General features: G+C 48.3%; 1 protein-coding gene across 1 annotated transcript; it reads right to left on the reverse strand.

The window, feature by feature from the left end:
* Positions 1–24,597, reverse strand: pgap2 (post-GPI attachment to proteins 2; the record flags this gene model as incomplete). Its single annotated transcript, XM_078536752.1, has 4 exons — positions 1–1,655; positions 3,823–3,931; positions 22,517–22,623; positions 24,345–24,597. Coding segments are annotated over 4 exons (600 nt in total), but the record flags the coding sequence as incomplete, so codon positions are not given.
* Positions 24,598–25,551: the final 954 nt, after the last annotated feature.

Genomic DNA, 25,551 nt, shown 5'->3' on the forward strand with positions numbered 1-25,551 from the left:
TACACAAAACACAAACACATTTTAATCATTTTTCATTTTCAGTACAAAATCGTATCTCAGTCCGAGATGAATTTTAAAGAGATGAATTCTTTGCACAGCACAGGATCCAATAGCTTCCACCCTAAGATCACCTCAACTAGATCCTCATGCAAATGCTATAAAAATTTACTCACACCGCTGGACTATTAAAAAAAATTGATTTTATCCTCGATTAAATCATGGTTTATGAACTATCCTCTAGTCTTTTGCGATCTGTCCACATAATTTTAAGCCTTTTAGCCCCACCATTAATCCAGTGAATCTGCACTGAACACCCCAGTCCTGCATAACAGAAAATATTTGAGTACTTGGGAATCAAACATCCCCACCCAACTGATATGGGCGGAGAGAGAATCACAGGGAAATAGGCGCAAAATCATTGTCAGCTGGAAGGGAAAGTGAGGGAGGGGAAGACAGGCGTAGAGACAGAGAGAGAGAAAGGAGGGGAGACAGAGTGAGAGGGGAGGGGAGAGAGAAGAGAGAGGAGGAGAGAGAGAGGAGAGGAGAGAGAGAGAGAGAGAGAGGGGAGGGGAGAGAGAAGAGAGAGAGAGAGAGAGGAGGGGAGAGAGAGGAGAGAAGGAGAGAGAGAGGGATGAGGGGAGAGAGACGACAAAGAGAGTGAGAGGAGGGGAGACAGGGAGGAGGGAGAGGGAGAAAGAGAGAGAGAGGGAAGGTAGACAGAGGAGACGGAAGAGAGAGGGGGGGGGGAAGAAAGAGAGGGAGGGAGGGGAGGAGGGAGAAAGTGAGGGTAGGAGGGAGAGATGGAGGGTGGGAGGGAGAAAGAGGCGGTGGGTGGAAGAAAGAGAAGGTGGGAGGGAGAGAGAGAAGGTGGGAGGGAGAGAGAGAAGCTGGGAGGGAGAGAAAAAGAGAGGGTGGGAGGGAGAGAGAGAGGGTGGGAGAGAGAAAGAGAGAGGGAGTGAGAGAAAGGGAATGAGAGCGGGATAAGGACTGAATGAGAGAGGGAAGGAGGGAGCGAGAGAGAGAGGAGTGACAGAGAGAGGGTCGGAAGGAGAGAGCGAGAGAAAGAGGGAGGGCGAGGGGGAAGGAGGAAGAAAGGGAAGGAGGGAGAGAGGGGGAAGGTGGGGGAAGAGAGAAAATGAAATCAAAGAAACCATTTCTCTCAATTTAAAGATCAGATTCTCAAACTCCCAGTGGATATGAGGAAAACGCAGAAACCCACCAAAAGTCACATCATTAGTGTTTAAAATGTGCAGGAAACATTGACTGTGTCACAGTGTGCAGTATAAAGGCTGCTTTCACACAGTCATTCTCTCACTCACTCTCTCTCAAACACTCCTTTATCCTCTGGCACTGACAGCAGAGGCACTGTCACAGTGACCGTCACTGCCACTGTCCCCTCCCCCACGTTCGCTCCTCCCCATTTAATAGGTGACCTCTGGCCCGCGGAGACAGCCCCTGCTTTGTGCCTCAGACAGGGGTCCGATTGTCCGCTTCCCTGTGGACACAGGGCTCCGGGAACCTCTCTCAGAATCGCTTGTCCTCGGGGAGGCTTCCAATCAGCAGCTCCTTGTTTCCAAAGTCCCAGTAAGCTGTCATGTGAAAGCTCATGTTGGACAAAACCACCAAATACTCCAGGAACGAAAAGACTGTGTAAACTGCAGAGAAAGAGAGAGAGAGAGAGAGAGGCACAGGGTCAGGGGTCAGCTTATACTCAGGGTCTGCATTAGAATCAATCCAACTTTAAAATCATTTGCGATTCCAGCATTCTTTCTGTTGTTCAAAGATCAGAATCCCAGTGTGGTGTTGAGGGACAGAGAGGAGGAGCGATGTGTACACTGGTAGGTGGGTGGGTGTGTTTTTACTCCCCAACCCCCACGAGACACACATTCCCTCCCCCCATCCCCAAGCCTGAGATGTGTGCTCCACCTTCCATCAAGACAGATCCCCACCCACAGGGAGGCGCCTTGTGTTTTGTTGGGGGGAGGGGGGGGGCGGGTGTGTTATACCTGCTTGGGGGGGGAGGGTTGGCTATTCAGTTGATGAGTCCATGCAGTGTCAGGCTGACTCTCTCAGCTGCACTTGCACAGTGAAATGGTAACACTGTGGTCACCTCACTGGATGAATCATCCCAAGGCCCAAACTAATGCTCATGGGACACGAGTTCAAATTCCACCAAGGTAACTGGTAGAATTTCAATTCATTAAATTAATCTGGAATGAAAAGGTCATCTCAAAAACAGTGACCATGAAACGATCAGATTGTTGTTAAAAACCCATCTGGTTCACTAGCCTCCTTTAGGGATGAAATCTGCCTTCCTTACCCCGGCTTTGCCTACGTGTGGCTTCTGATCCACAGAGATGTGGTTGACTCTTAACTGCCCTCTGAAATGGCCGAGCAAGACACTCAAATGTGTCAAACAGCCGCAGAGAAGTTGAATAAGAATAAAACCAAACAGACCATCCGTCATCAAGCTAGGCACCAGAAACGACAAAAGAACACCCTTGCCTTGTCCATAAGGGGTATGGGGAGAGCGCGGGAGTGTGGCATTGAGATAGAGGGTCTGTCACGATCATGTTGAAAAGTGGAGGAGGCTCGAAGGGCCAAATGACCTACTACTGCTCCTATTTTCTATGTTTCTATGTTTTCAAGACCTGGACAACATTCAGGCTTGGGTTGATAAGTGGCAAGTAACATTCATGCCATCCAAGTGCCAGGGAATGACCATCTCCAACAAGAGAGAATCTAATCATCTTCCCTTGACATTCAATGACATTACCATCGCTGAAACTCTTACTAACAACATCCTGGAACATTGGAACATAGGAGCAGGAGTAGGTTATCTAACCCTTCAAGCCTGCTGCACCATTCAATAGGATTGTGGCTGATCTCCACTTTCCTGTCTGCCCCCATAACCCTTAACTCCCTCGTCTATCAAAAATCCGTCTATCTCGGCCTTGAACAAATTCAATGATCCAGCCGCACTGCTTTCTGGGAAAGAGAATTCCACAGACTAACGGCCCTCGGAGAGAAAAAAAAATACTCCTCATCTCAGTCTTAAACGGTAGATCTCTTGTTCTTAAACTGTGTCCCCTAGTCTAGTCTCTCCCACAAGTGGAAACATTCTCCCGATATCTACCTTATCAATGGCGGTTACCATTGACCAGAAACTGAACTGGACTAGCCATATAAATACTGTGGCTACAAGAGCAGGTCAGAGGCTGGGAATCCTGCAGCAAGTAACTCACCTCCTGACTCCCAAAACCTGCCCCCCATCTACAAGGCATAAGTCAGGAGTGTGATGGAATACTCCCCACTTGCCTGGATGAGTGCAGCTCTCACAACACTCAAGAAGCTCGACACCATCCAGGACAAAGCAGCCCGCTTGATTGACACCACATCCACAAACATTCACCCCCTCCACCACCGACGCACAGTAGCAGCAGTGTGTGTACCATCTACAAGATGCACTGCAGGAATTCACCAAGGCTCCTTAGACAGCACCTTCCAAACCCGCAACCTCTGCCATCTAGAAGGACAAGGGCAGCACATAGATGGGAACACCACCACCTGGAAGTTCCCCTCCAAGTCACACACCATCCTGACTTGGAAATATATCGGCCGTTCCTTCACTGCCACTGGGTCAAAATCCTGGAACTCCCTCCCTAACAGCGCTGTGGGTATACCTACACCACAGCAGCAGTTCAAGAAGGCAGCTCACCACCATCTCAAGGGCAATTAGGGATGGATAATAAATTCTGGCCTAGCCTGCGATGACCACATCCTGTGAAAGAATTCAAAGAAGTGTCCAGGTGCCCCTCTTACCTCCAGTCTCACAGTACGCATTGTGTCGGAAGTAGAAACAGACAGCGATCACAAACGAGCTCAGATTGAAGATGAACAGCCTCCGCTTCCAGCTCAGAGAGGTCCTCTCCTGTGGGAGGGGGGAGCGAGAGAGGGGTAGAAAGGAGGGAGTGGGAAGAAGAGGGAAAATGTGAGCGGAACAGAGGAGAAATGTCATGATTCCTGTGTTTCCAAAATACAATCATCCCAACAGCATCAATGACAGGTTCTCCTCAAAAATGACCTTCGGAACAGAGGAGTGGAGCTCGGGGTGGAGGCTGGGGAGAAGAAAGAGGGCGGCGGGGCAGGAAGGAAGGTGCCTGGGGCAGGGGAGAGGGCTTTGGAGGGGTGGGGGAGAGGGCATGGGTGGGAGAGAGAGATATATGACATTTGGCAACGACATAGTGGTATTGTCATTGAACTAGTAACCCAGGGGCCCAGGGTAATGCTCTGGGGACCCAGGTTCGAATCCCGACACAGCAGATGGTGGAATTTGAATTCAATAAAAGTCTGGAATTAAAAATCTAATGATGACCATGAAACCATTGTCGATTGTTGTAATAACCCATCTGGTTCACTAATGCCCTTTAGGGAAGGAAATCTGCTGTCCTTACCTGGTCTGGCCTACATATGACTCCAGACCCACAGCGGTGTGGTTGACTCTTAAATGCCCTCTGAAATAGGGCAACTAGGGATGGGCAATAAACGCTGGTCTGGCCAGCGTCACTGCCCATATCCCATGAACGAATAAAAAAGAAAATTTGGAGGGAAAAGGGGAGAGCGATGACATTTGGGATGAGAGAGAGATAACATGTGATGAGAGAGAGATGACATGGGGTAGGTTGATCCTAGGTGTGAAGGAATTTTCTTATGCGGAGAGGTTGAGTAGGTTGGGCCTGTACTCATTGGAGTTTAGAAGAATGAGAGGTGACCTTATTGAAACATATAAGATTCTTAGGGGGCTTGACAGGGTAGATGCTGAGAGGTTGTTTCCCCTTGTGGGAGAGTCTAGGACCAGAGGATATAATCTCAGAATAAGGGGGCGCCCACTTAAAAGAGATGAGGAGGAATTTCTTCTCTCAGGGGGTAGTCAATCTGTGGAATTCTTTACTGCAAAGGGCTGTAAACTGGGTGGTTAAGTATATTCAAGGCTGAGATAGACAGATTTTTAATCAGTAAGGGAATCAAGGATTATAGGGAAAGGGCAATAAAGTGGAGTTGAGGATTAGCAGATCAGCCATGATCTCATTGAAAAGCAGAGCAGACTCAGTGGGCAGAATGGCCTACTTCTGCTCCTATGTCTTATTCTTATGGAGATAGAGAGAGATGACATGGGATGAGTAAGAGGGGAAGATGACATGGGGTGAGAGACAGAGGTGACATGAACGATACAGCACGGGGTGAGATACGGAGTAAAGCTCCCTCTACACTGTCCCCATCAAACACTCCCAGGACAGGTACAGCACGGGGTTAGATACAGAGTAAAGCTCCCTCTACACTGTCCCCATCAAAAACTCCCAGGACAGGTACAGCACAGGGTTAGATACAGAGTAAAGCTCCCTCTACACTGTCCCCATCAAACACTCCCAGGACAGGTGCAGCACGGGGTTAGATACAGAGTAAAGCTCCCTCCATACTGTCCCCATCAAGCACTCCCAGGACAGTTACAGCATGGGGTTAGATACAGAGTAAAGCTCCCTCTACACTGTCACCATCAAACACTCCCAGGACAGGTACAGCATGGGGTTAGATACAGAGTAAAGCTCCCTCTACACTGTCCCCATCAAACACTCCCAGGACAGGTACAGCACGGGGTTAGATACAGGGTAAAGCTCCCTCTACACTGTCCCCATCAAACACTCCCAGGGCAGGTACAGCACAGGGTTAGATACAGAGTAAAGCTCGCTCTGCACTGTCCCCATCAAACACTCCCAGGACAGGAACAGCACGGGGTTAGATACAGAGTAAAGCTCGCTCTGCACTGTCCCCATCAAACACTCCCAGGACAGGAACAGCACGGGGTTAGATACAGAGTAAAGCTCGCTCTGCACTGTCCCCATCAAACACTCCCAGGGCAGGTACAGCACGGGGGTTAGATACAGATTCACATCAACATGGCTGAATGAAGAAGGATGTGAATGTTACACTAAGAGCAGGATGATTCATTTCTGAAATAGAAATCTGAGATTGAGCTGAATATTCTGGGATAAATTGGACCAATCCAAACCCCTCTACCACAGGCAGGATCCAGCTGTGTGGCTTCGAACTCTAACCTTTCCTCTCACACTCCAGCAGGATGAAGAAAACCACAGATTTCACTCTGTGTCCCGAGCAGTGAGGGAACCGAGAGATGGATTGCATCACTCACTGGCCATCTGTGACAAGCATGCATCCTGTGCAGGAGGCTACCATCTGCACCAGTCAGAAAAATAACACCCAACCCATTTTCTGTCAGTCACCGGCCAAGTTGGCACTCACTGCCCCATCCACTAGTCTCCGCTCCTGGTGGGACAACTTCTTGAACTGCCGGCATAAGCTTTTTGCTGCCACTGACTGATCACCACCAACCCCAGCTCAGTGGGTAGCACCCTCACCTCCCAGTCAAAAGGTCATTGGTTCAGGTCCCCCTCCAAAGAGTGGAGCACAAAGTCCAGGCTGACACTACTAGTGTAGTAGAGGGACTGCCACACGGTCAGGGGGTCAGTGCTGAGTGAGTGCCACACAGTCAGGGGGTCAGTACTGAGTGAGTGCCACACTGTCGGAGGGTCAGTACTGAGGGAGTGCTGCACTGTCAGAGGGTCAGTACTGAGGGAGTGCCGCACTGTCAGAGGGTCAGTACTGAGGGAGTGCCGCACTGTCAGAGGGTCAGTACTGAGGGAGTGCTGCACTGTCAGAGGGTCAGTACTGAGGGAGTGCTGCACTGTCGGAGGGTCAGTACTGAGGGAGTCCCGCACTGTCAGAGGGTCAGTACTGAGGGAGTGCTGCACTGTCGGAGGGTCAGTACTGAGGGAGTGCTGCACTGTCAGAGGTGCCATCTTTTGTATAAGACGTTAAACTGAAGCCCTGTCTGCCTCCTCTGGTGAATGTAAAAGATGCTATGGTCACTACTCAGAGAGGAGCACAGATTGCGCCGGTGTCCTGGGGCCAATATTGATCTCTAAATCAACATCACTAAAAAACATTATCTGATCGTTATCATATTGCTGTTTATGGGATCTTGCCACGTGTAACTAGGCTGCCTCATTTCCGCGTTATAACAAGTGACTACAATTCAGTAAATGCTTCATGGCTGTAAAATGCTTTGGCACATCCTGGGGCATGAAAGGCACTACAGAAATGCAAGTTTCTCTTTGTTTCGAGGGAGAACGGGAGAATTGTGTGAGGGCTGTAGTGCAAATGGAGAGTTGTGTGAAGTGTTGGTGACTGGCCTAAGAGTGACTAACAGTCTCGCCCTGAGCAAAGTAACAAATACACCCCGATATATTTTTAAATAAAGCTCCTGATGCTTCTGAGCCAATCGCACAGACATCTCGCTCCCCCACCAATCTGAAGCACAACTTTTACAAACTGTATTCGGGGTTTTTTTTTACAAAATTACCAGAGGAAGTGTTGGAGGCTGCAAGTTAGAAATAAATAGCTGCAAGGAGTCAGTGAGGTTTGTGCAGTGTTTGCTGCAAACCGACAGTGTGCGAATGTCTTATATTCAGCCTAGTCTCCTCTTCTCAAGGTCACTCCCCTCCCACATCCCTTAAATCACCAAATGCAACCCCTAACATGTTAGTTAACCAGCTTTGTCAGGAGCAAAAACAGCACGAGGGGGTGGGGGCGAGGGTGGGTGGGGTAGGGGGGGTGGAAATTCATCCCAGAGTTGCGGAACCAACAATTTTGCTGCGTCAGTCTCCCTGTACACTTGCTACGAGCTATACTTCCTGCTCCTCCACCACACAGCAACTGTTGCAGAGCTAAAGCTCCAGTCTGTTCCTCCTTCACTGTTCCATTTCACAACCGCAGGCAACAACAACCCACTTGATGCAAAAAATATGCACTAACAGCAGCCCAACATCACGCGCCATTTACTGGTAGGGTATAGATAGACTAAATATATTTGTAGACGCCGAGCCTAATTTTAGCCAATGGGAGGGTCAGGGCTGTCCGGCCTGAGCTCCTGGGTTGAAATGGTGGGGGTGAGGAAACCAGCCAAGGATTCCTCCCCCCATCTGTGACCCCCAACTGGGTGGGGCAGTGGAGCTTCATCCCCTTCATGGTCGAACAGCTGAACCCACACTCACCCTTCCGACTCCACACTCGAACCTCAGAGTGGACTAGACGCAAATACACTGGCCCAATCTTTCACGCACACACCCATATCCCCAAAGAGTGATTAATTAAAGCTATATGCACCAAGGGAGTGTGGAACAACAGCAACATGACTGAGAACACCAAACTGCTGGTCTACATAGCCGGTGTCCTCAGTGCTCTGTTCTACAGCGGAGAGACCTGGACAACATGTGCTAGGCAGAAAAGGCTGAACAGCTCCTACTTCCACTGTCTCAGACGCATCCTCGGCATCTCTTAACGGGACAAGGTCACCAACTCAGAGACCCTGGAGCCTGCCAATTCCATCAGCAAACACTCATTGCTAAGCCAACAACATCTGCCCTGACTCAGCCCCCTTCATTGGATGGAGGGATGGCCGTATGCCCAAAGACCTCCTGTACGGTGAACCGGCCACTGGATCATGACCTCCTGGACATCCATACCTGCAAGCGAGACATGAGGGTGGTGGGCATTGACACTGACAACTGGGTGTGACAGTCGCTGACAGCTGTGACCTCGGGAGGCGGGCTGTTTGGAAGGGAATCGGAAGCAGGAGCAAAAAGCTCAGCTGTCAAGAAGAGGGCCCAGAGGGAACAGTGGCCAGTGAATCGGGCACCTTCTCAACCCACTGTCTCCCTCTGCAGCAAATGCGGCAGAGACTGTCATGCCCACACTGGGGCTCCTGAGCCACATCAGGCAATGCCGAACAGAGTTGACCGGCCATGGCGAAAATCGTCGCCTCAGGAGACAGGAGGGTACCAATGCAATGTGTAACACATATGTAAAATATACGGCTACATTAAAAACAGTCGAAATAGGAGCAGGAGTAGACCATTCAGCCCCTCGAGCCTGCTGTGCCATTCAACAAGATCATGGCTAATCTGATCACAACCTTAACTCCACTTACCTGCCTGTCCCCTCTAACTCTCAACTTCCCTTGGCTACAAGAATCTGTCTAACTCAGCCTTGAATATATTCAATTGCCCAGCCTCCACTGCTCTCTGGGGTAAAGAATCGCACAGAGTCATCCATTTATCCCAACCCTGTTAGTGAGACAATCCTCTATCCATGCTTATATATCACAGCGCAGGAGGCGGCCATTCGGCCCATCATGTCTGCAACAGCTCTCCAAATGAGCATTCTGACTTAGTGCTATTCTCCTGCTTTTTCCTCTTACCTCCCAACACCAAGAGCTCTTGTACAGAAACCTTTTATGTGACACCTTATCGAATGCCTTTTGGAAATCCAAATACACTACATCTACTGGTTCCCCTTTATCCACCCCACTTGTTACATCTTCAAAGAACTCCGATAAATTCATCAAACAAGGTTTCCCTTTCACAAAACCATGTTGACTCTGCCCGATTATATTATGATTTTCTAAATGTCTGTCACTACCACCTTAATAATGGATTCCAGCATTTTCCCAGTGGCTGATGTTAAGCTAACTGGCCTATAGTTTCCTGCTTTTGACCTCACTCCTTTCTTGAGCAGAGGGGTTAAATTTGTGCTTTTCCAATCCTCTGGGATTTTCCAGAATCTAGGAAATTTTTGAACGTGTTGTCCCCTCCCAAATCCATTGCCATCTTTCCCGGAATTCCATGTTTGAATCCCGCCAATCAGGTTTCTATCCCTCTCACAGTACAAAAATAGCCCTTACAAAGTCACAAATGACATATTCTGCGACTGTGACAAAGGTAAACTTTCCCTCCTCATCCTTCTCCACCTGTCTGCAGCCTCTAACAAGGTTTGACTATACCTTCCTCCCCCAACACTTCTCCACTGTCGCCCAGCTGGGTGGGACTGCCCTCACCAGAATGAAGGTCTCCTACCTCCATTCTTATCTATCTCATCGGGTAGCCAGAGAATCACTTGCAATGGCTGCTCTTCCTGCTACCGTACCCTCACCTCTGGTGTCCCCCAAGGGTCTATCCTTGGCCCCTTCCATCTACATGCCACCCCTCGGCGATATCACCCAAAGGCACAGTGTTAGTTTTCACGTGTACACTGACAACGCCCAGCCTGACCTCGCCACCATCTCTCTCGACTCCTCCACTGTTGCTAAATTATCACAGACATCCAGTACTGGATGAGCAGAAATTTCCTCCAATTAAATGTGGGGAAGACTGAAGCCATTGTTTTCGGTCCCCGTTCTGAACTCCTTTGCCTAGCAACCGACTCCATCCCTCTCCCTGGCAACAGTCTGAGATTAAGCCCAGGTCAATTTGCAACCCAAATGTCACATTTGATCCTGAGATGAGCTTCCAATCATGTATCCGTGCCATCAGTAAGACCACGTACTTCCACCTCTGTAACATAACCCGACTTCATCCCTTCTCAGCTCATCTGCTGCTGAAACCCTCATCCATGTCTTTGTTACCTCTAGACTCAACTATTCTAACACACTCCTGTTAGTCTCCTACCTTCTACCCTCTGTAAACTTAAGGTCATCCAAAACTCTGCTGCCCATACCTTAACTCACCCCTCATGCTCACTGACCTACAATGACTCCCGGCCAAGCAGTGTCTCGATTTTAAAATTCTCATCCTCGTTTTCAAATCCCTGCATGGCCTCAGCCCTCCCTATGTCTCTGTAATCTTCTTCCATCCCACAACTCTCCGCAATCTTGGAACTCCTTTAACTCTGGCCTATTGAGCATCTCTGGTTTTAATCGCTCCACCATCTGTGGCCATCCTTCAGCACCCTGGGCCCAAGCTCCCTACATCTCCCCCACTCTCTACCTCCCTCTCCCCCTTTAAGGCATTCAAGGGGTAGGGACAGGGTAAATAGTGAGAAACTGTTCCCACTCAAGAGAGCATCAAGAGCTAGAGGGCACAGATTCAAAATAATTGGCAAAAGGAGTAAATGTGATGCAAGGAAAATATTTTTCACCCAGAGGGCGATTGGAGTCTGGAACAAACTTCCTGAAAGGGTGGTGGAGGCAGGTTTGATCGAAGTATTCAAAAGGGAATTGGACTGTTATCTCAAAATAATTTGCAGGGTTACAGGGATAAGGCAGGGGAGTGGGGCTATGTAGAATGCGCTTCCAGGGAACCAGTGCAGGCTCGATGGGCCAAATGGCCTTCTTCTGCACTGTAAAGATTCTGAGATTAAAACCTACCTCTTTGATCAAGCTTTTGGTCATCTATCCTAATAACTCCTTGTGTGGTTCAGTGTCATACTTTGTTTTATAATGCTCCTGTGGAGCACCTTGGGCATTAACGGTGCTATTTAAATATAAGCTGCTGCTGTTGATTACAACCAATGCATCCACTATCTCTGGAGCCACTTCCTTTAAGACCCTTGGAGGAAGGCCAACAGGACCAGGGGCCTTGTGAGCCTTTAGTCCCATTAGTTTTCCTAGTACTTTGTCTCTCCTGATCCTGAATGTTTTAAGTTCCTCTCTCCCTGCCCCCTGATTTTTCTACTATTCTTGGGATGTTTTCTGTGTCTTCCACTGTGAAGACAGGTACAAAATCCTACAAAAGTCTCTGGCATTTCCTTTTTCCCCATTATTAATTCTCCAGTTTTTTTCTCTGAGGAACTAACATCTACTTTAGCTACTCTCTTCTTTTTTGTATACTTGTCTAAGCTTTTGTTGTCAGTTTTTATGTTTCCGGCTAGTATACTCTCAATCTATTTCCTCCCTCCTTTTTTAAGTCATCCTTTGCTGGTTTCTAACATTTTCCAAACCGCATGGCCTACCACTAACTACCTTCGCCACCTGGTATGCCCCCTCCTTCAATGTGATACCATCCTTAACTTCCCTAACTAGGGAACTGAAATCCTGGGGAAGGGGGGGGAGGCAGGAGGTGGAGAGAATTTTTTTTTTAAGCAAATATCCCAGACGTACCCACTCAATCATCAGGAGAAGAGTGGGTTAGGTATGGGCACAGGCAGTGTGCTGTCCCACTCCCCCGCCAGCAGGTTACCTTGGACGATGGCAGCAGCTGCAGGTTTGTGAGAGGGTGGCGTAGCGGTGATGTCACTGGGTTAGTAATCCAGAGGGCCCCAGGCTAATGCTCTGGGGGCAAGGGTTTCAATCCCATCACGGCAGCTGTGGTGCAATTTAAATCCAATTCATAAATCTGGAATTGAAAGCTAGTCCCAGTAACAGTGACCATGAAGCTATCATCGATTGTTGTTAAAAACCCATCTGTTCCATGAATGTCCTTAAGGGAAGGAAATCTGCCGTCCTTACCTGGTCTGGTGTAACTCCAGGCTGAGTAATGTGGTTGACTCTTAACTGCCCTCTGAAATGGCCTAGCAAGCCACAGGGAAAATTAGGGATGGGCAAATGATGGAAAAATAAAGAAAAAAAAAACAGGATTGCAGCAATAATCAAAACGCAAAACACACGTACACACTCCACACCCGGTACACACAAGGAGATAGTCCTTCAGAAAACAACATCTCTGTTCCTAAAGTGGCTCAATGCCACCCTCTCATGGCAGTCATGTGAGCTACAAGCCGATTAAAATTTCAGGTGATTGTTCTCAGTGGGGTCTGATTTCTGTTGGTATTACGCCAAGTAAAAATCTGTTGTGGCTGTGCTCGGACTGTTCTCCTTCGGCCGATTCACAACATCTTTCAGATATTTGATCAATGGGGCCTCAAGAATTATGTTGACTCTACTCTCCACACATCACGTGCACAATTTATAAACACTTGGATTATGAGGTAATATTTCGATGTCAGCTGTGGCTCACTCTCACCCCAAACTTGTAGGTTGAAGGCCCACTCCACAGATTTGAGTACGTAATCCAGGCCGACACTCCCAGGGCAGTACAAAGGGGGCACTACACCGTCAGAGGGTCAGTACTGAGGGAGTGCTGCACTGTCAGAGGGTCAGTACTGAGGGAGTGCTGCACTGTCAGAGGGTCAGTACTGAGGGAGTGCTGCACTGTCAGAGGGTCAGTACTGAGGGAGTGCTGCACTGTCAGAGGGTCAATACTGAGGGAGTGCTGCACTGTCAGAGGGTCAGTGCTGAGGGAGTGCTGCACTGTCAGAGGGTCAGGTACTGAGGGACTGCTGTATTATCAGGAGTCCAGTGCTGAGGGAGGGCTGCATTGTCAGAGGGTCAGTACTGAAGGAGTGCTGCACTGTCAGAGGGTAAGTACAGAGGGAGTGCTACACTGTCAGGAGATCAGTACTAAGGGAATGCTGCTTTGTCAAGAGGTCAGTATTGAGAGAGTACTGCACTGTCATACTGAGGGTGTGCTGCATTGTCAAGAGGTCAGTACTGAGGGAGTGCTGCACTGTCAGAGGGTGAGTGCTGAGGGAGTGCTGCACTGTCGGCGGGTCAGTACTGAGGGAGTGCTGCACTGTCAAGAGGTCAGTACTGAAGGAGTGCTGCACTCTCAGGAGGTACTGTAATGATTCTTGAAATCTTTTACATGAGTCTTCATTCTTCGCCAAACCTCTTATTTCTGTGCCATCAGAAAATTGAGTGTGTGCTCCCTGCACTCAAATCCCAATGTAGGGAGAACAAGACATACAATAATCGCAAACCTTCAGGATGAGCACCACCCATTCACCCCAACACTTTCTTTCCTGCTGTCACACAACTTTCTATCCATGATACACCTCCTACATCACCTGTCCTGGGTAATAAGCAGGGCAAGTCATGAACCAAGTTGATGTATTTCAGTAGTGGGTAAGATTTTAGGAAAAACTAATCAGAGAAAGAACCAACAGACACTTGGAGAGGTTTGAGTTAATTAAGGAGAGCCAGCACCGATTTATAAAAGGCTGATCATATTTGACTAATTTAATTGAATTTTTTGATGAAGTAACAGGGAAGGTTGATGAAGGGAATGAGGTGGATGTTGTCTGTCTGGATTTTCAAAAGCCTTTGACAAAGATCCACACAAACTGCTGGTTAGCAAAGTTGAGGCTCGTGGTTTAGGAGGGTCAATGTCAGCTTGGATAAGAATTTGCCTTAAGGATAGAAAACAGGAAGTTGTGGTAAATGATTATTTTTCAGACTAGAGGATAGCAGAGAGTGGTATTCCCCAAGGATCCGTGCTAGGACCACTGCTTTTTTTAATGCATATAAATGACTTGCATTTTGGAAAACAGGAATATTTCAAAATTTGCCGATGATGCCAAACCTGGAAGAGTGGCAAACAATGAGGATGATTGAAAGAGGGGGAATGTGCAACAAGACCTGGGTGTCCTCGTACACCAGTCGCTGAAGGTAAGCATGCAGGTGCAGCAGGCGGTAAAGAAGGCAAATGGTACGTTGGCCTTCATAGCCAAAGGATTCGAGTACAGGAACAGGGATATCTTGCTGCAATTGTACAGGGCCTTGGTGAGACCACACCTGGAATATTGTGTGTAGTTTTGGTCTCCTTATCTGAGGAAGGATGTACTTGCTGTAGAGGGAGTGCAGCGAAGGTTTACCCAACTGATTCCTGGGATGGTGGGACTGACATGAGGAGAGATTGAATCTATTAGGATCATATTCGCTGGAGTTCAGAAGAATGAGGGGGAATCTCATAGAAACCTATAAAATTCCAACAGGACTAGACAGGGTAGATGCAGGAAGGATGTTCCCGATGGTGGGGGAGTCCAGAACCAGGGGTCACAGTCTGAGGATATGGGGTAGACCATTTAGGACTGAGATGAGGAGAAATTTCTTCACCCAGAGAGCGGTGAGCCTGTGGAATTCACTACCACAGAAAGTAGTTGAGACCAAAACATTGTATGTTTTCAAGAAGGAGTTAGATATAGCTCTTGGGGCGAAAGGGATCAAAGGATATGGGGAGAAAGCGGGAGCAGCCTATTGAGTTGGAAGATCAGCCATGATCATAATGAATGGCGGAGCAGGCTCGAAGGGCCGAATGGCCTACTCCTGCTCCTAGTTTCTATGTTTCTATACCAATCGGTGGCAACAAGACATAGATAGTCTAGCAGAATGGGCAGATAAATGGCAGATGGAATTTAATCTGTAGAAGTGTGAGGTGATGCATTTTGGCAGAAGGGATAGGGGAAGCCAGAAAGACATAATGGGACGGGGCTAAAGAGCGTGAAGGGACAGAGGGACCTGGGGTTCATGTACACAGATCTTTGAAGTTGGCGGGACATATTGAGGGAGTAGTTGCCAAAATATAAGGCATCTTGGGCTTCATAAATTGAGGCTTTGAGTACAAAAGGAGGGAAGTTTTGCTGAACCTTTATAAAGTTCTGGTTAGGCCCCAACTGGTCATAGGCATCTCCTTATTTGAATATGTCCAAGTTGTAAGATATGGACTCAAATCAACTCTACCAAGCCATTGTCCTTACCACCCTGTTGTATGGTGCTGAATGCTGGCTCTGCTGTAGGTGCCACATGTTTCGAATCCGTATGACTCTTCATCAGAACTGACGAAGAGTCATACAGACTCGAAATGTTAACTCTGTCTTCCTCTCCACAGATGCTGTCAGACCTGCTGAGCTTTTCCAGCTATTTTTGTTTTTATTTCAGATTCTCCACTGTGCTGGGCTCAATGCATGGAGACCACCCTCCAAAAAATTCAACTTAGATGGGCAGGCCATGTCCGGGCATGGATGATTACAGAATCCCCAAGCAGACCATCCATGGGAATTGTTTCATAAGAACATAAGAAATAGGAACAGGAGTAGACCATTCGGCCCCTCGAACCTTCTCCGCCATTCAATAAGATCATGGCTGATCATCTTGTGTTTCGATTTCCACATTCCCATCTACCCCCCGATAACCTTTGATTCCCTTGCCTCACAAGAATCTATCTACCTCTGCCTTAAAAATATTCAGTGACCCCGCCTCCACCACCTTCTGAGGCAGAGAGTCCCAAAGTCACACAACCCTCTGAGAGAAAAACATTCTCCTCATCTCTGTTCTAAAAGGGCGACCCCTAATTTTAAAACACTGTCCCCTAGTTCTGGACTTACCCACAAGAGGAAACACCCTTTCAACATCCACCTTGTCAAGACCATTCAGGATCTTGTATACTTCAATCAAATCACCCCTCACCCTTCTAAACTCCAGTGGAAACAAGCCCAGTCTGTCCAACCTTTCCTCATAAGACAACCCACTCATTCCAGGTATCAATCTAGTAAACCTCCTCTGAACCATCTCCAATGCATTTATATCCTTCCTTAAATAAGGAGATCAAAACTGCACACAGTATTCGAGATGCAGTCTCACCAATGCCCTGTATAACTGAAGCATAACATCCTTATTTTTATCTTCAATCCCTCTCGTAATAAAGGATAACATTCCATTAGCCTTCTTAATTACTTGCTGTACCTGCAGACTAACTTTTTGTGACTCATGTACTAGAACACCTAGAGCAAGAACATAAGAATTAGGAGCAGGAGTAGGCAATTCAGCCCCTTGAGTCTGCCCCACCATTCAATACGATCATGGCTGATCTCATTTCGGCCTCAACTCCAATTTTCCGCCCTCTCCCCATAACCTTTCAACCTGTTACTAATTAAAAATCTGTCTATCTCCTCCTTAAATTTATTCAGCGTCCCAGCATCCACTGCACTCTGAGGTAGTGAATTCCACAGATTCACGACCCTTTGAGAAAAATAATTCCTCATCTCTGATTTAAATCTACCAGCCCTTAGCCTAAAACTACGGCCTCTCGTTCTAGAATGCCCCACAAGGGGAAACATCTGCTCCACATCTACTTTGTCCATCCCCTTTAGCATCTTATATACTTCAATTAGATCTCCCCGCATCCTTCTAAACTCTAGTGACTAAAGGCCTAACTGCTCAATCTCTCCTCATAAGACTGCATGAGACCACCTGCACCTCAGAATTATGCAGCCAATATCCATTTAAGTAATGCTCTGTTGTGCTGGAACTGTTCTCCTTTGGCCAATTCACAACGTCTTTAAGATATTTGATCAATGGGGCCTCAGCAATTGTGTTGACTCTACTCTCCACACATCACGTACACAATTTAGAAAGACTTGGGTTATGAGGTAATGTTTGGGTGTCAGCTGTGGTTCAGTCTCACCCCAAACTTGTGGGTTGAAGGCCCACTCCACAGACTTGAGCACGTGATCCAGACCGACACTCCCAGGGCAGTACAAAGGGGGCACTACACCATCTGAGGGTCAATGCTGAGGGTGTGATGCACTGTCAGAGGCTCAGGTACTAAGGGACTGCTGTATTATCAGGTGTCCAGTGCTGAGGGAGCGTTGCATTGTCAGAGGATCAGTACTGAAGGAGTGCTGCACTGTCAGAGGCTCAGATACTGAGGGAGTGTTGCATTGTCAGGAGGCCAGGACTGAGGGAACGCCGCACTGTCAGAGGGTCAGTACTGAGGGAGTGCTACACTGCCTGAGGGTCAGTACTGAGGTAGTGCTGCTCTGTCAAGAGGTCAGTACTGAGGGAGTGCTGCACTGTCAAGAGGTCAGTACTGAGGGAGTGCTGCACTGTCAAAAGGTCAGGATTGAGGAAGTGCTGCACTGTCGGAAGGTCAGTGCTGAGGGAATGCTGCCCTGTCAGAGGATCAGTACTGACGAAGTGCTACACTGTCAGAGGGTCAGTACTGAGGGAGTGCTGCACTGTCGGAAGGTCAGTACTGAGGGAGTGCTGCACTGTCAGGAGGTGGTGTAATGATTCTTGAAATATTTTACATGAGTCTCATTCTTTGCCAAACCTCTTATTTTTGTGCCATCCGAAATTGAGTGTGTGCTCCCTGCACTCAAATCCCAATTTAGGAAGAACAAGTCGTACAATAAGTGCAAACCTTCAGGATGAGCACCACCCATTTACCCCAACACTTTCTTTCCTGCTGTCACACTGCTGTGCAGCAGCTTTTTTGTTCTTCCTGCCAAAGTGAACTTCACATTTTCCCACATTAAACTCCATTTGCCAGATCTTTGCCCACTCACTCAACCTATCTATATCCACCTGCAACCTCCTCATGTCCTCTTCACAACATACTTTCCTACCTATCTTTGTGTCATCTGTAAGTTTAGCCACCATGTCTTCACTCCCCTCATCTAAGTCATTGATGTAAATTGTAAAAAGTTGAGGCCCCAGTACAGACACCTGTGGGACCCCACTCATCACATTCTGCCAATCGGAAAAAGACCCATTTATGCATACTCTCTGCTTTCTGCCAGCCAGCCAAACTTCTATCCATGATAATATGTTACCCACTACACCATGCACTTTAAACTTCTGTAATAACCTTTGATGTGGCACCTTATCAAATGCCTTCTGGAAATCCAAGTACAGCACATCTACAGGCTCCCCTTTATCCACTGCGCATGTTACTCCTTCAAAAAACTCCAATAAATTGTTTAAACATGATTTTCCTTTCACAAAACCATGCTGACTCTGCCCAATTGCCTTGAGCTATTCTAAGTGCCCAGCTATAACCTCCTTAATGATCGATTCTAATAACTTCCCCACAACAGATGTCAAGCTAACTGGCCTATAGTTTCCTGTTTTCTGCCTCCCTCCCTTCTTGAATAGAGGGGTTATATTTGCTACTTTCCAGTCTGATGGAACCTTTCCAGAATCTAGTGAATTTTGGAAAATTAACACCAGCACATCGACTACCTCTTTAGCCACCTCTGTTAAGACCCTTGAACATCGTCCATTAGGACCCGGAGACTTGTCAGCCCGCAGCTCCATCAATTTGCTCAGTACTATTTCCCTAGTGATTTCAATTTCACCAAGTTCCTTTCTCCCGTTCACCTCCTGATTTGCAGCGATTACAGAATGTTTTTTGTATCCTCTATAGTGAACACAGAAGCAAAATATTTGTTCATTTCTTCTGTCATTTCCTTATCTACTATTAGCTCCCCACTGTCACTCACTCTCTAGAGGTCAACACTCACTTTACTTACTCTTTTCCTTTTTAAATACCTGTAGAAACTCTTGCTATCTGTTTTTACATTTCTAGCTAGCTTCCTCTCATACTCTAATTTCTTTCTCCTGATTAACCTTTTAGTCATTCTCTGCCGTTCTTTATATTCTGTCCAATCATCTGTCCTGCCACTCATCTTTGCGGAGTAGTATGTTTTTCCCTTAAGTTTGATGCCTTCCTTAACATCTCTAGTTAACCACGGATGGTGGGTCCTCCCCTTAGAACTTTTCTTTATAGTGGGAATATACTCATTCTAAATACTCTGAAATATCCCCTTAAATGTCAGCCACTGCTCCTCTATTGATCTCTCCTCTAGGCTAGTTTCCCAGTTCACTTCAGCTAATTCAGTTTTCATCCCCACATCGTTGCCCTTATTTAAGTTTAAGATACTCATCTTAGACCCACTCTTCTCCCTTTCAAACTGGATGTAAAATTCAATCATATTGTGGTCGCTGCTACCTAGCGGTGCCTTTACTCTGAGGTCATTAATTAATCCTGTCACGTTACACAATACCAAGTCTAATATTACCTGCTCTCTGGTTGGTTCCAGAACATGCTGCTCTAAGAAACTATCACAAAAGCATTCTAAGAACTCCTCATCCAGGCTACTACTGCCAATCTAATTTTTCCGGTTTATGTGTACGTTAAGATCACCCATGATTATTGCTGTCCCTTTATCACACGCACACAATATTTTCTCTTGAATACTTTGACCTACACTGTGGCTACTGATAGGGGGCCTGTAGACCACTCCCACTAATGAGTTATTCCTCTACTATTTCTCATCTCCACCCAAACTAATTCTACATCCTGATCTCCTGAAGCAAGGTCATCTCTAACTATTGCACCAATGCCCTCTTTGATTAATAGTGCTACCCCTCCACCTTTACCTAGCTTCCTATTCTTCTTGAATGTCATGTACCCTTCAATATTAAGGACCCAGTGTTTATCATCTTGCAGCCACTTCTCCGTAATCACTATCAGATCATATTTATTTACTTCAATGTGGGCCATCAATTCATTTACTTTTTGAATGCTATGTGCATTCAGTTAGAGAGCCTTCAGTTTTGTTTTTTTGTTATCTAGTCTTGATTGTTGATCTATTCTTAGGTTTTTTTCTCTCTGTCCCTTCCTGCCATTCTCTGACCCTCATTTCTTATATTACTATTTTGCTCTCCTGTCTTAACTCTACACCTTGAATTGCTACCTCTACCCAAGCTTGATCCCTCAAACCTCTTGCTTAGTTTAAAGCCCTCTCTGTTTCCAGGCAAACAACATCAGGTGGTCAGTACAATCGATTCAAGGACAGCTGAAGAAAGAGCCTTACAAATGTCTGCAGTGCAGACCACCTCTCCTGGGAAAACACAGCAGCTGATGGCCCATAAGGAGCTAAGCACTGAAATCTGGTTCAGCGTGTTTCAAGGACTATCTACGCCAAACTCTCAACATCCAACATGCCCAGAGGAGGGCCAGGGGTCGCCCAGCTGCAGAAGCTCCCCACTCCCAAGCAACAACAACCTGGAGTATTGTGCACAGTTTTGGTCTCCTTATCTGAGGAAGGATACACTTGCCATGGAGGGAGTGCAATGGATGTTCACCATTCATCCCTGGGATGGCGGGATTGTCTCATGAGGAGAGATTGAGGAGACCGGGTCTGCAACCCCTAGTGTTTTGAAGAATGAGGCGTGACCTCATTGAAACTTACAAAATTCTTACAGGGCGTGACAGGGTGGATGTAGATAAGATGTTTCCCCTGGCTGTTAAGTCTAAAACCAAGGGACATAATCTCAGGATAAAGGGTCGGCCATTTAAGACTGAGGAGGAGGAGGAATTTCTTCACTCAGAGGGTGGTGAATCTTTGGAATTCTCAACCCCAGAGGGCTGTGGAAGCTCAATCATTGAGCATGTTCAAAACAGCAATCGATAGATTTCTGGAGACTAATGCCATTGAGGGATACGGGGATAGCGTGGGACAGTGGTGTTGAACTAGATGATTAGCCATGATCAAACTGAATGGTGGAGTAGGCGCGACAGGCCGAATGGTCTACTCCTGTTCCTATGTTCCTAACAACACAAGCTCCCAGTTCTGTAGACATCCATGCTGATCCCACATCGGACTCTTTAGCCATGAGGGTCCCGCAGAAGTCACTTACAGCTTGGCCCCAACTAGAGTTTGGCATCCAGTTCTGGTTACCATGCTTTGGAAGGATGTGAGAGTCCCTGAGAGGATGCAGAGGAGATTTATCAGGTCGGTTCCAGGGATGAGGGATTTTAGCTACAGGGTTAGGTTGGAGAAACTGGGGTTGTTCTCCTTGGAGCAAAGGAGATTGAGGGGAGATTTGATAGAGGGAGACAAGGTGATGACAGGTTTAGATCAGATGGACAAAGAAAAGCTGTTCCCAGAAGTTGGTGGTGCAAGGACTAAGATACACAGATATAAGGTTTTGGGCAAGAGATGAAGGTGGAATATCAGGAAGGACATTTCTACACAGCGAGTGGTAATGACCTGGAGCTCACTACCTGTGAGGGTGGTGGAATTGGAGACGATCAATAATATCGAAAGGAAATTGATGGCCACTTGAGGGAAATAAATTTGCAGGGTTACAGGGATAGAGCGGAAGAATGGGACAGACTGGATTGCTCCCCGGAGAGCCCGCATGGAGTCGAAGGGCCGGGTAGCCTCCTTCTGTGCAGTAAGAGCTCTAAATAGAGAAAGGGAGAGAGAAAGAGGGAAGAGAGCGAGCGGAGGCAGAGGCAGATAGGGGAGAGAGGGAGGAGAGGCAGGCAGAAGGTGGCGCAAGGGAGCGGGGCAGGGCGCCGGGGGAGGGAAAGACGAGGGCGCGAGGGAGAGAGGGGAGGGTGCGAGAGAGAGAGACGGAGAGAGAGGGAGGGACAGAGAGAGAGGGGGGGTTGCGGAGAGAGAGAGAGAGGGGGGCGGAGAGAGAGATGGGGACGGAGAGAGAGAGAGAGCGAGAGTGGGGGACAGAGAGGGAGAGTGAGGGGGGGACAGAGAGAGAGAGAGAGAGAGAGAGAGAGGGACGGAGAGAGAGAGATAGGGGGATGGAGAGAGAGAGGGGGATGGGGAGAGAGAGAGGGGGATGGAGAGAGAGAGAGAGAGAGAGAGAGAGAGGGGGGGACAGAGAGGGAGAGAGAGGGGGACGGAGAGAGAGAGAGAGGGGGATGGAGAGAGAGAGAGAGGGGGACGGAGAGAGAGAGAGAGGGGGACGGAGAGAGAGAGAGAGGGGGACGGAGAGAGAGAGAGAGGGGGACGGAGAGAGAGAGAGAGGGGGACGGAGAGGGAGAAAGAGAGGGACGGAGAGAGAGAAAGAGAGGGACGGAGAGAGAGAAAGAGAGGGAGAGAGGGACGGAGAGGGAGAGAGTGAGAGAGAGAGGGAGACAGAGAGAGAGAGGAGACAGAGAGAGAGAGAGATTGAGAGAGGCAGAGCGAGACAAAAAGAGAGAGAGAGAGACAGAAATGGAATATTAGAACCGATTACCTCTGGACTTACTGTGCTTTTCTTGCTCTGCTGCCAGATGACGCAGGTGAGGATCATGTGAAGCATTGATGATCCCATGAAGGTGATAAAAGCTTTCTCATGGACCCCTGTAATGACAGAAACAGGCATGATCAGGGCAGACATCCTCCCAATGGGCACCAAGCGAGTGATCGGCGATCTGTCCAATGGACACCGAGCGAGTGATCGGCGATCTGCCCAATGGGCACCGAGCGAGTGATCGGCGATCTGCCCAATGGGCACCGAGCGAGTGATCGGCGATCTGTCCAATGGGAATTGAGCGAGTGATCGACGATCCTCCCAATGGGCACCAAGCAAGTGATCGGCGATCTGCCCAATGGGCACCGAGCGAGTGATCGACGATCCTCCCAATGGGCACCGAGCGAGTGATCGGCGATCCTCCCAATGGGCACCGAGCGAGTGATCGATGATATGTCCAATGGGCACCGAGCGAGTGATCGGCGATCTGCCCAATGGGCACCGAGCGAGTGATCGGCGATCTGCCCAATGGGCACCGAGCGAGTGATCGGCGATCTGCCCAATGGGCACCGAGCGAGTGATCGGCGATCTGCCCAATGGGCACCGAGCAAGTGATCGGCGATCTGCCCAATGGGCACCGAGCGAGTGATCGGCGATCTGCCCAATGGGCACCAAGCGAGTGATCGGCGATCTGCCCAATGGGCACCGAGCGAGTGATCGGCGATCTGCCCAATGGGCACCGAGCGAGTGATCGGCGATCTGCCCAATGGGCACCGAGCCAGTGATCGGCGATCCTCCCAATGGGCACCGAGCGAGCGATCGACGATCCTCCCAATGGGCACCGAGCGAGCGATCGACGATCCTCCCAATGGGCACCGAGCGAGTGATCGACGATCCTCCCAATGGGCACCGAGCGAGTGATCGGCGATCCTCCCAATGGACACCGAGTGAGTGATCGGCGATCCTCCCAATGGGCACCGAGCGAGTGATTGGCGATCTGCCCAATGGACACCGAGCGAGCGATCGACGATCCTCCCAATGGGCACCAAGCGAGTGATCAGCGATCCTCTCAATGGGTACCGAGCAAGTGATCGATGATATGTCCAATGGACATCGAGCGAGCGATCGGCGATCCTCCCAATGGGCACCGAGCGAGTGATCGGCGATCTGCCCAATGGACACCGAGCGAGTGATCGACGATCCTCCCAATGGGCACCAAGCGAGTGATCGACGATCCTCCCAATGGGTACCGAGCGAGTGATCGGCGATCCTCCCAATGGACACCGAGTGAGTGATCGGCGATCCTCCCAATGGGCACCGAGCGAGTGATTGGCGATCTGCCCAATGGACACCGAGCGAGCGATCGACGATCCTCCCAATGGGCACCAAGCGAGTGATCGGCGATCCTCTCAATGGGTACCGAGCAAGACATCGAGCGAGCGATCGGCGATCCTCCCAATGGGCACCGAGCGAGTGATCGGCGATCTGCCCAATGGACACCGAGCGAGTGATCGACGATCCTCCCAATGGGCACCAAGCGAGTGATCGACGATCCTCCCAATGGGTACCGAGCAAGTGATCGATGATATGTCCAATGGACATCGAGCGAGCGATCGGCGATCCTCCCAATGGGCACTGAGCAAGTGATCAGCGATCCTCCCAATGGACACCGAGTGATTGGCAATCATTCCAATAGGCGCCCAATGATCAGAGAAAAGGGAACTTAACACCTCAAGAAAGACCCACATCACTCTGCATTCTGAGTAATATTCACACTTAAACTAGAAAACCTTGCAGTTGTGTGTGGATGGGATGATGCCCTTGCACTCACAGTGATTCTCTGTTGAAGAGACATACGTCAGGAGCAGCAGCGCTAGGTTCTCCAGCATGTTGCAGGAGAAGTTGATGAAGCAGAGGGGGCCATACCAGCGGCCAGGCGAGGGGGCACGGCGGTAGTGGCTCCAGTATGCCATCCCGACCAGCAGCCGGGGTGCCGAGTGCAGGCCGATGCAGAAACGCCAGACATAGCGCTGAGGTGTCTCCCCTCCAATAGCAGCACTGATCGACGGGAGGTAGTTGGGGACCTGAAAAATTAAAGATTGCAGAATGACAAGAGTAAGAATTTGTGTGTATAAATCCCAATTGTCAGTCACACTTTTAAGCCCACATTCAGCATTGCAAATTGCGATGTCAACTTTTCCCATTCAATTTTGCTGTCAACTGTCACGGTGTAGTTACAGCCTCTAGCCATAGGGTGGAGCCAATCTTTGTGTTTTTCTCTCTCTATATGCCTCCAACTTCTTGCATGTTAGGAAAGAGCTTATATTCATAGTTATAATAGAAGTGTTTAAGAAGATGAAAGGCCAGGATAGACTGTTCCTCATGTTTGAGGTGTCTATCGATAGAAGGTTAAGTGTAAGAAATTTGGAACAGTTGATACAGTTACCCCTCCTGTTCCCATACCGCTTCCACCACCTCTCCAATCTGATCTTGAACATTGACAGTTTCTGCCTCAGCCACTATCACTGGAAATGAATTCCACCGGCTCACAACACTGTGTGTGAGAAGAGGATTCTCCTGCTCTGTTCCAAATCTCTTACATTTAATCCTGTACCTTATGTCTCACATTCTGGACACTCTGGAAACAGTCTGCTCTTAGGAATATACAAACAGGAAGCACGCAATCCCTCAATGCTATTCTGCCATTCAATTAGATCCTGGTTGTATCTTAACTCCATCAGCCAGCCTTGGCTCTATAACCCTTCACACTCTTGTCCTCTTGTTCTGAACTTCCTGCACCAGAGGAAATAGTTTCTCTCTATCTACCTGATCAAATCCTTTAATCATCTTAAACACTTCAATTAGATCATCCCTTAATCTTTTAAATTTGAAGGAATAGCTCAAGGTACAGTTCTAGTGGGGGGGTGGGGTGGAAAGATTGACAAGCTGTACCTTGAGTGTCCTGCCATCCATTCTTAATTAGCACTTTTCTTAGATAATATCACCACCTTCAACACCTCTTTGATCCTTTTGTCTGT

This window comes from Cetorhinus maximus, unplaced genomic scaffold, assembly GCF_964194155.1.
Source record: "Cetorhinus maximus unplaced genomic scaffold, sCetMax3.hap1.1 HAP1_SCAFFOLD_1483, whole genome shotgun sequence".
In the NCBI taxonomy this organism is placed as follows: domain Eukaryota; kingdom Metazoa; phylum Chordata; class Chondrichthyes; order Lamniformes; family Cetorhinidae; genus Cetorhinus; species Cetorhinus maximus.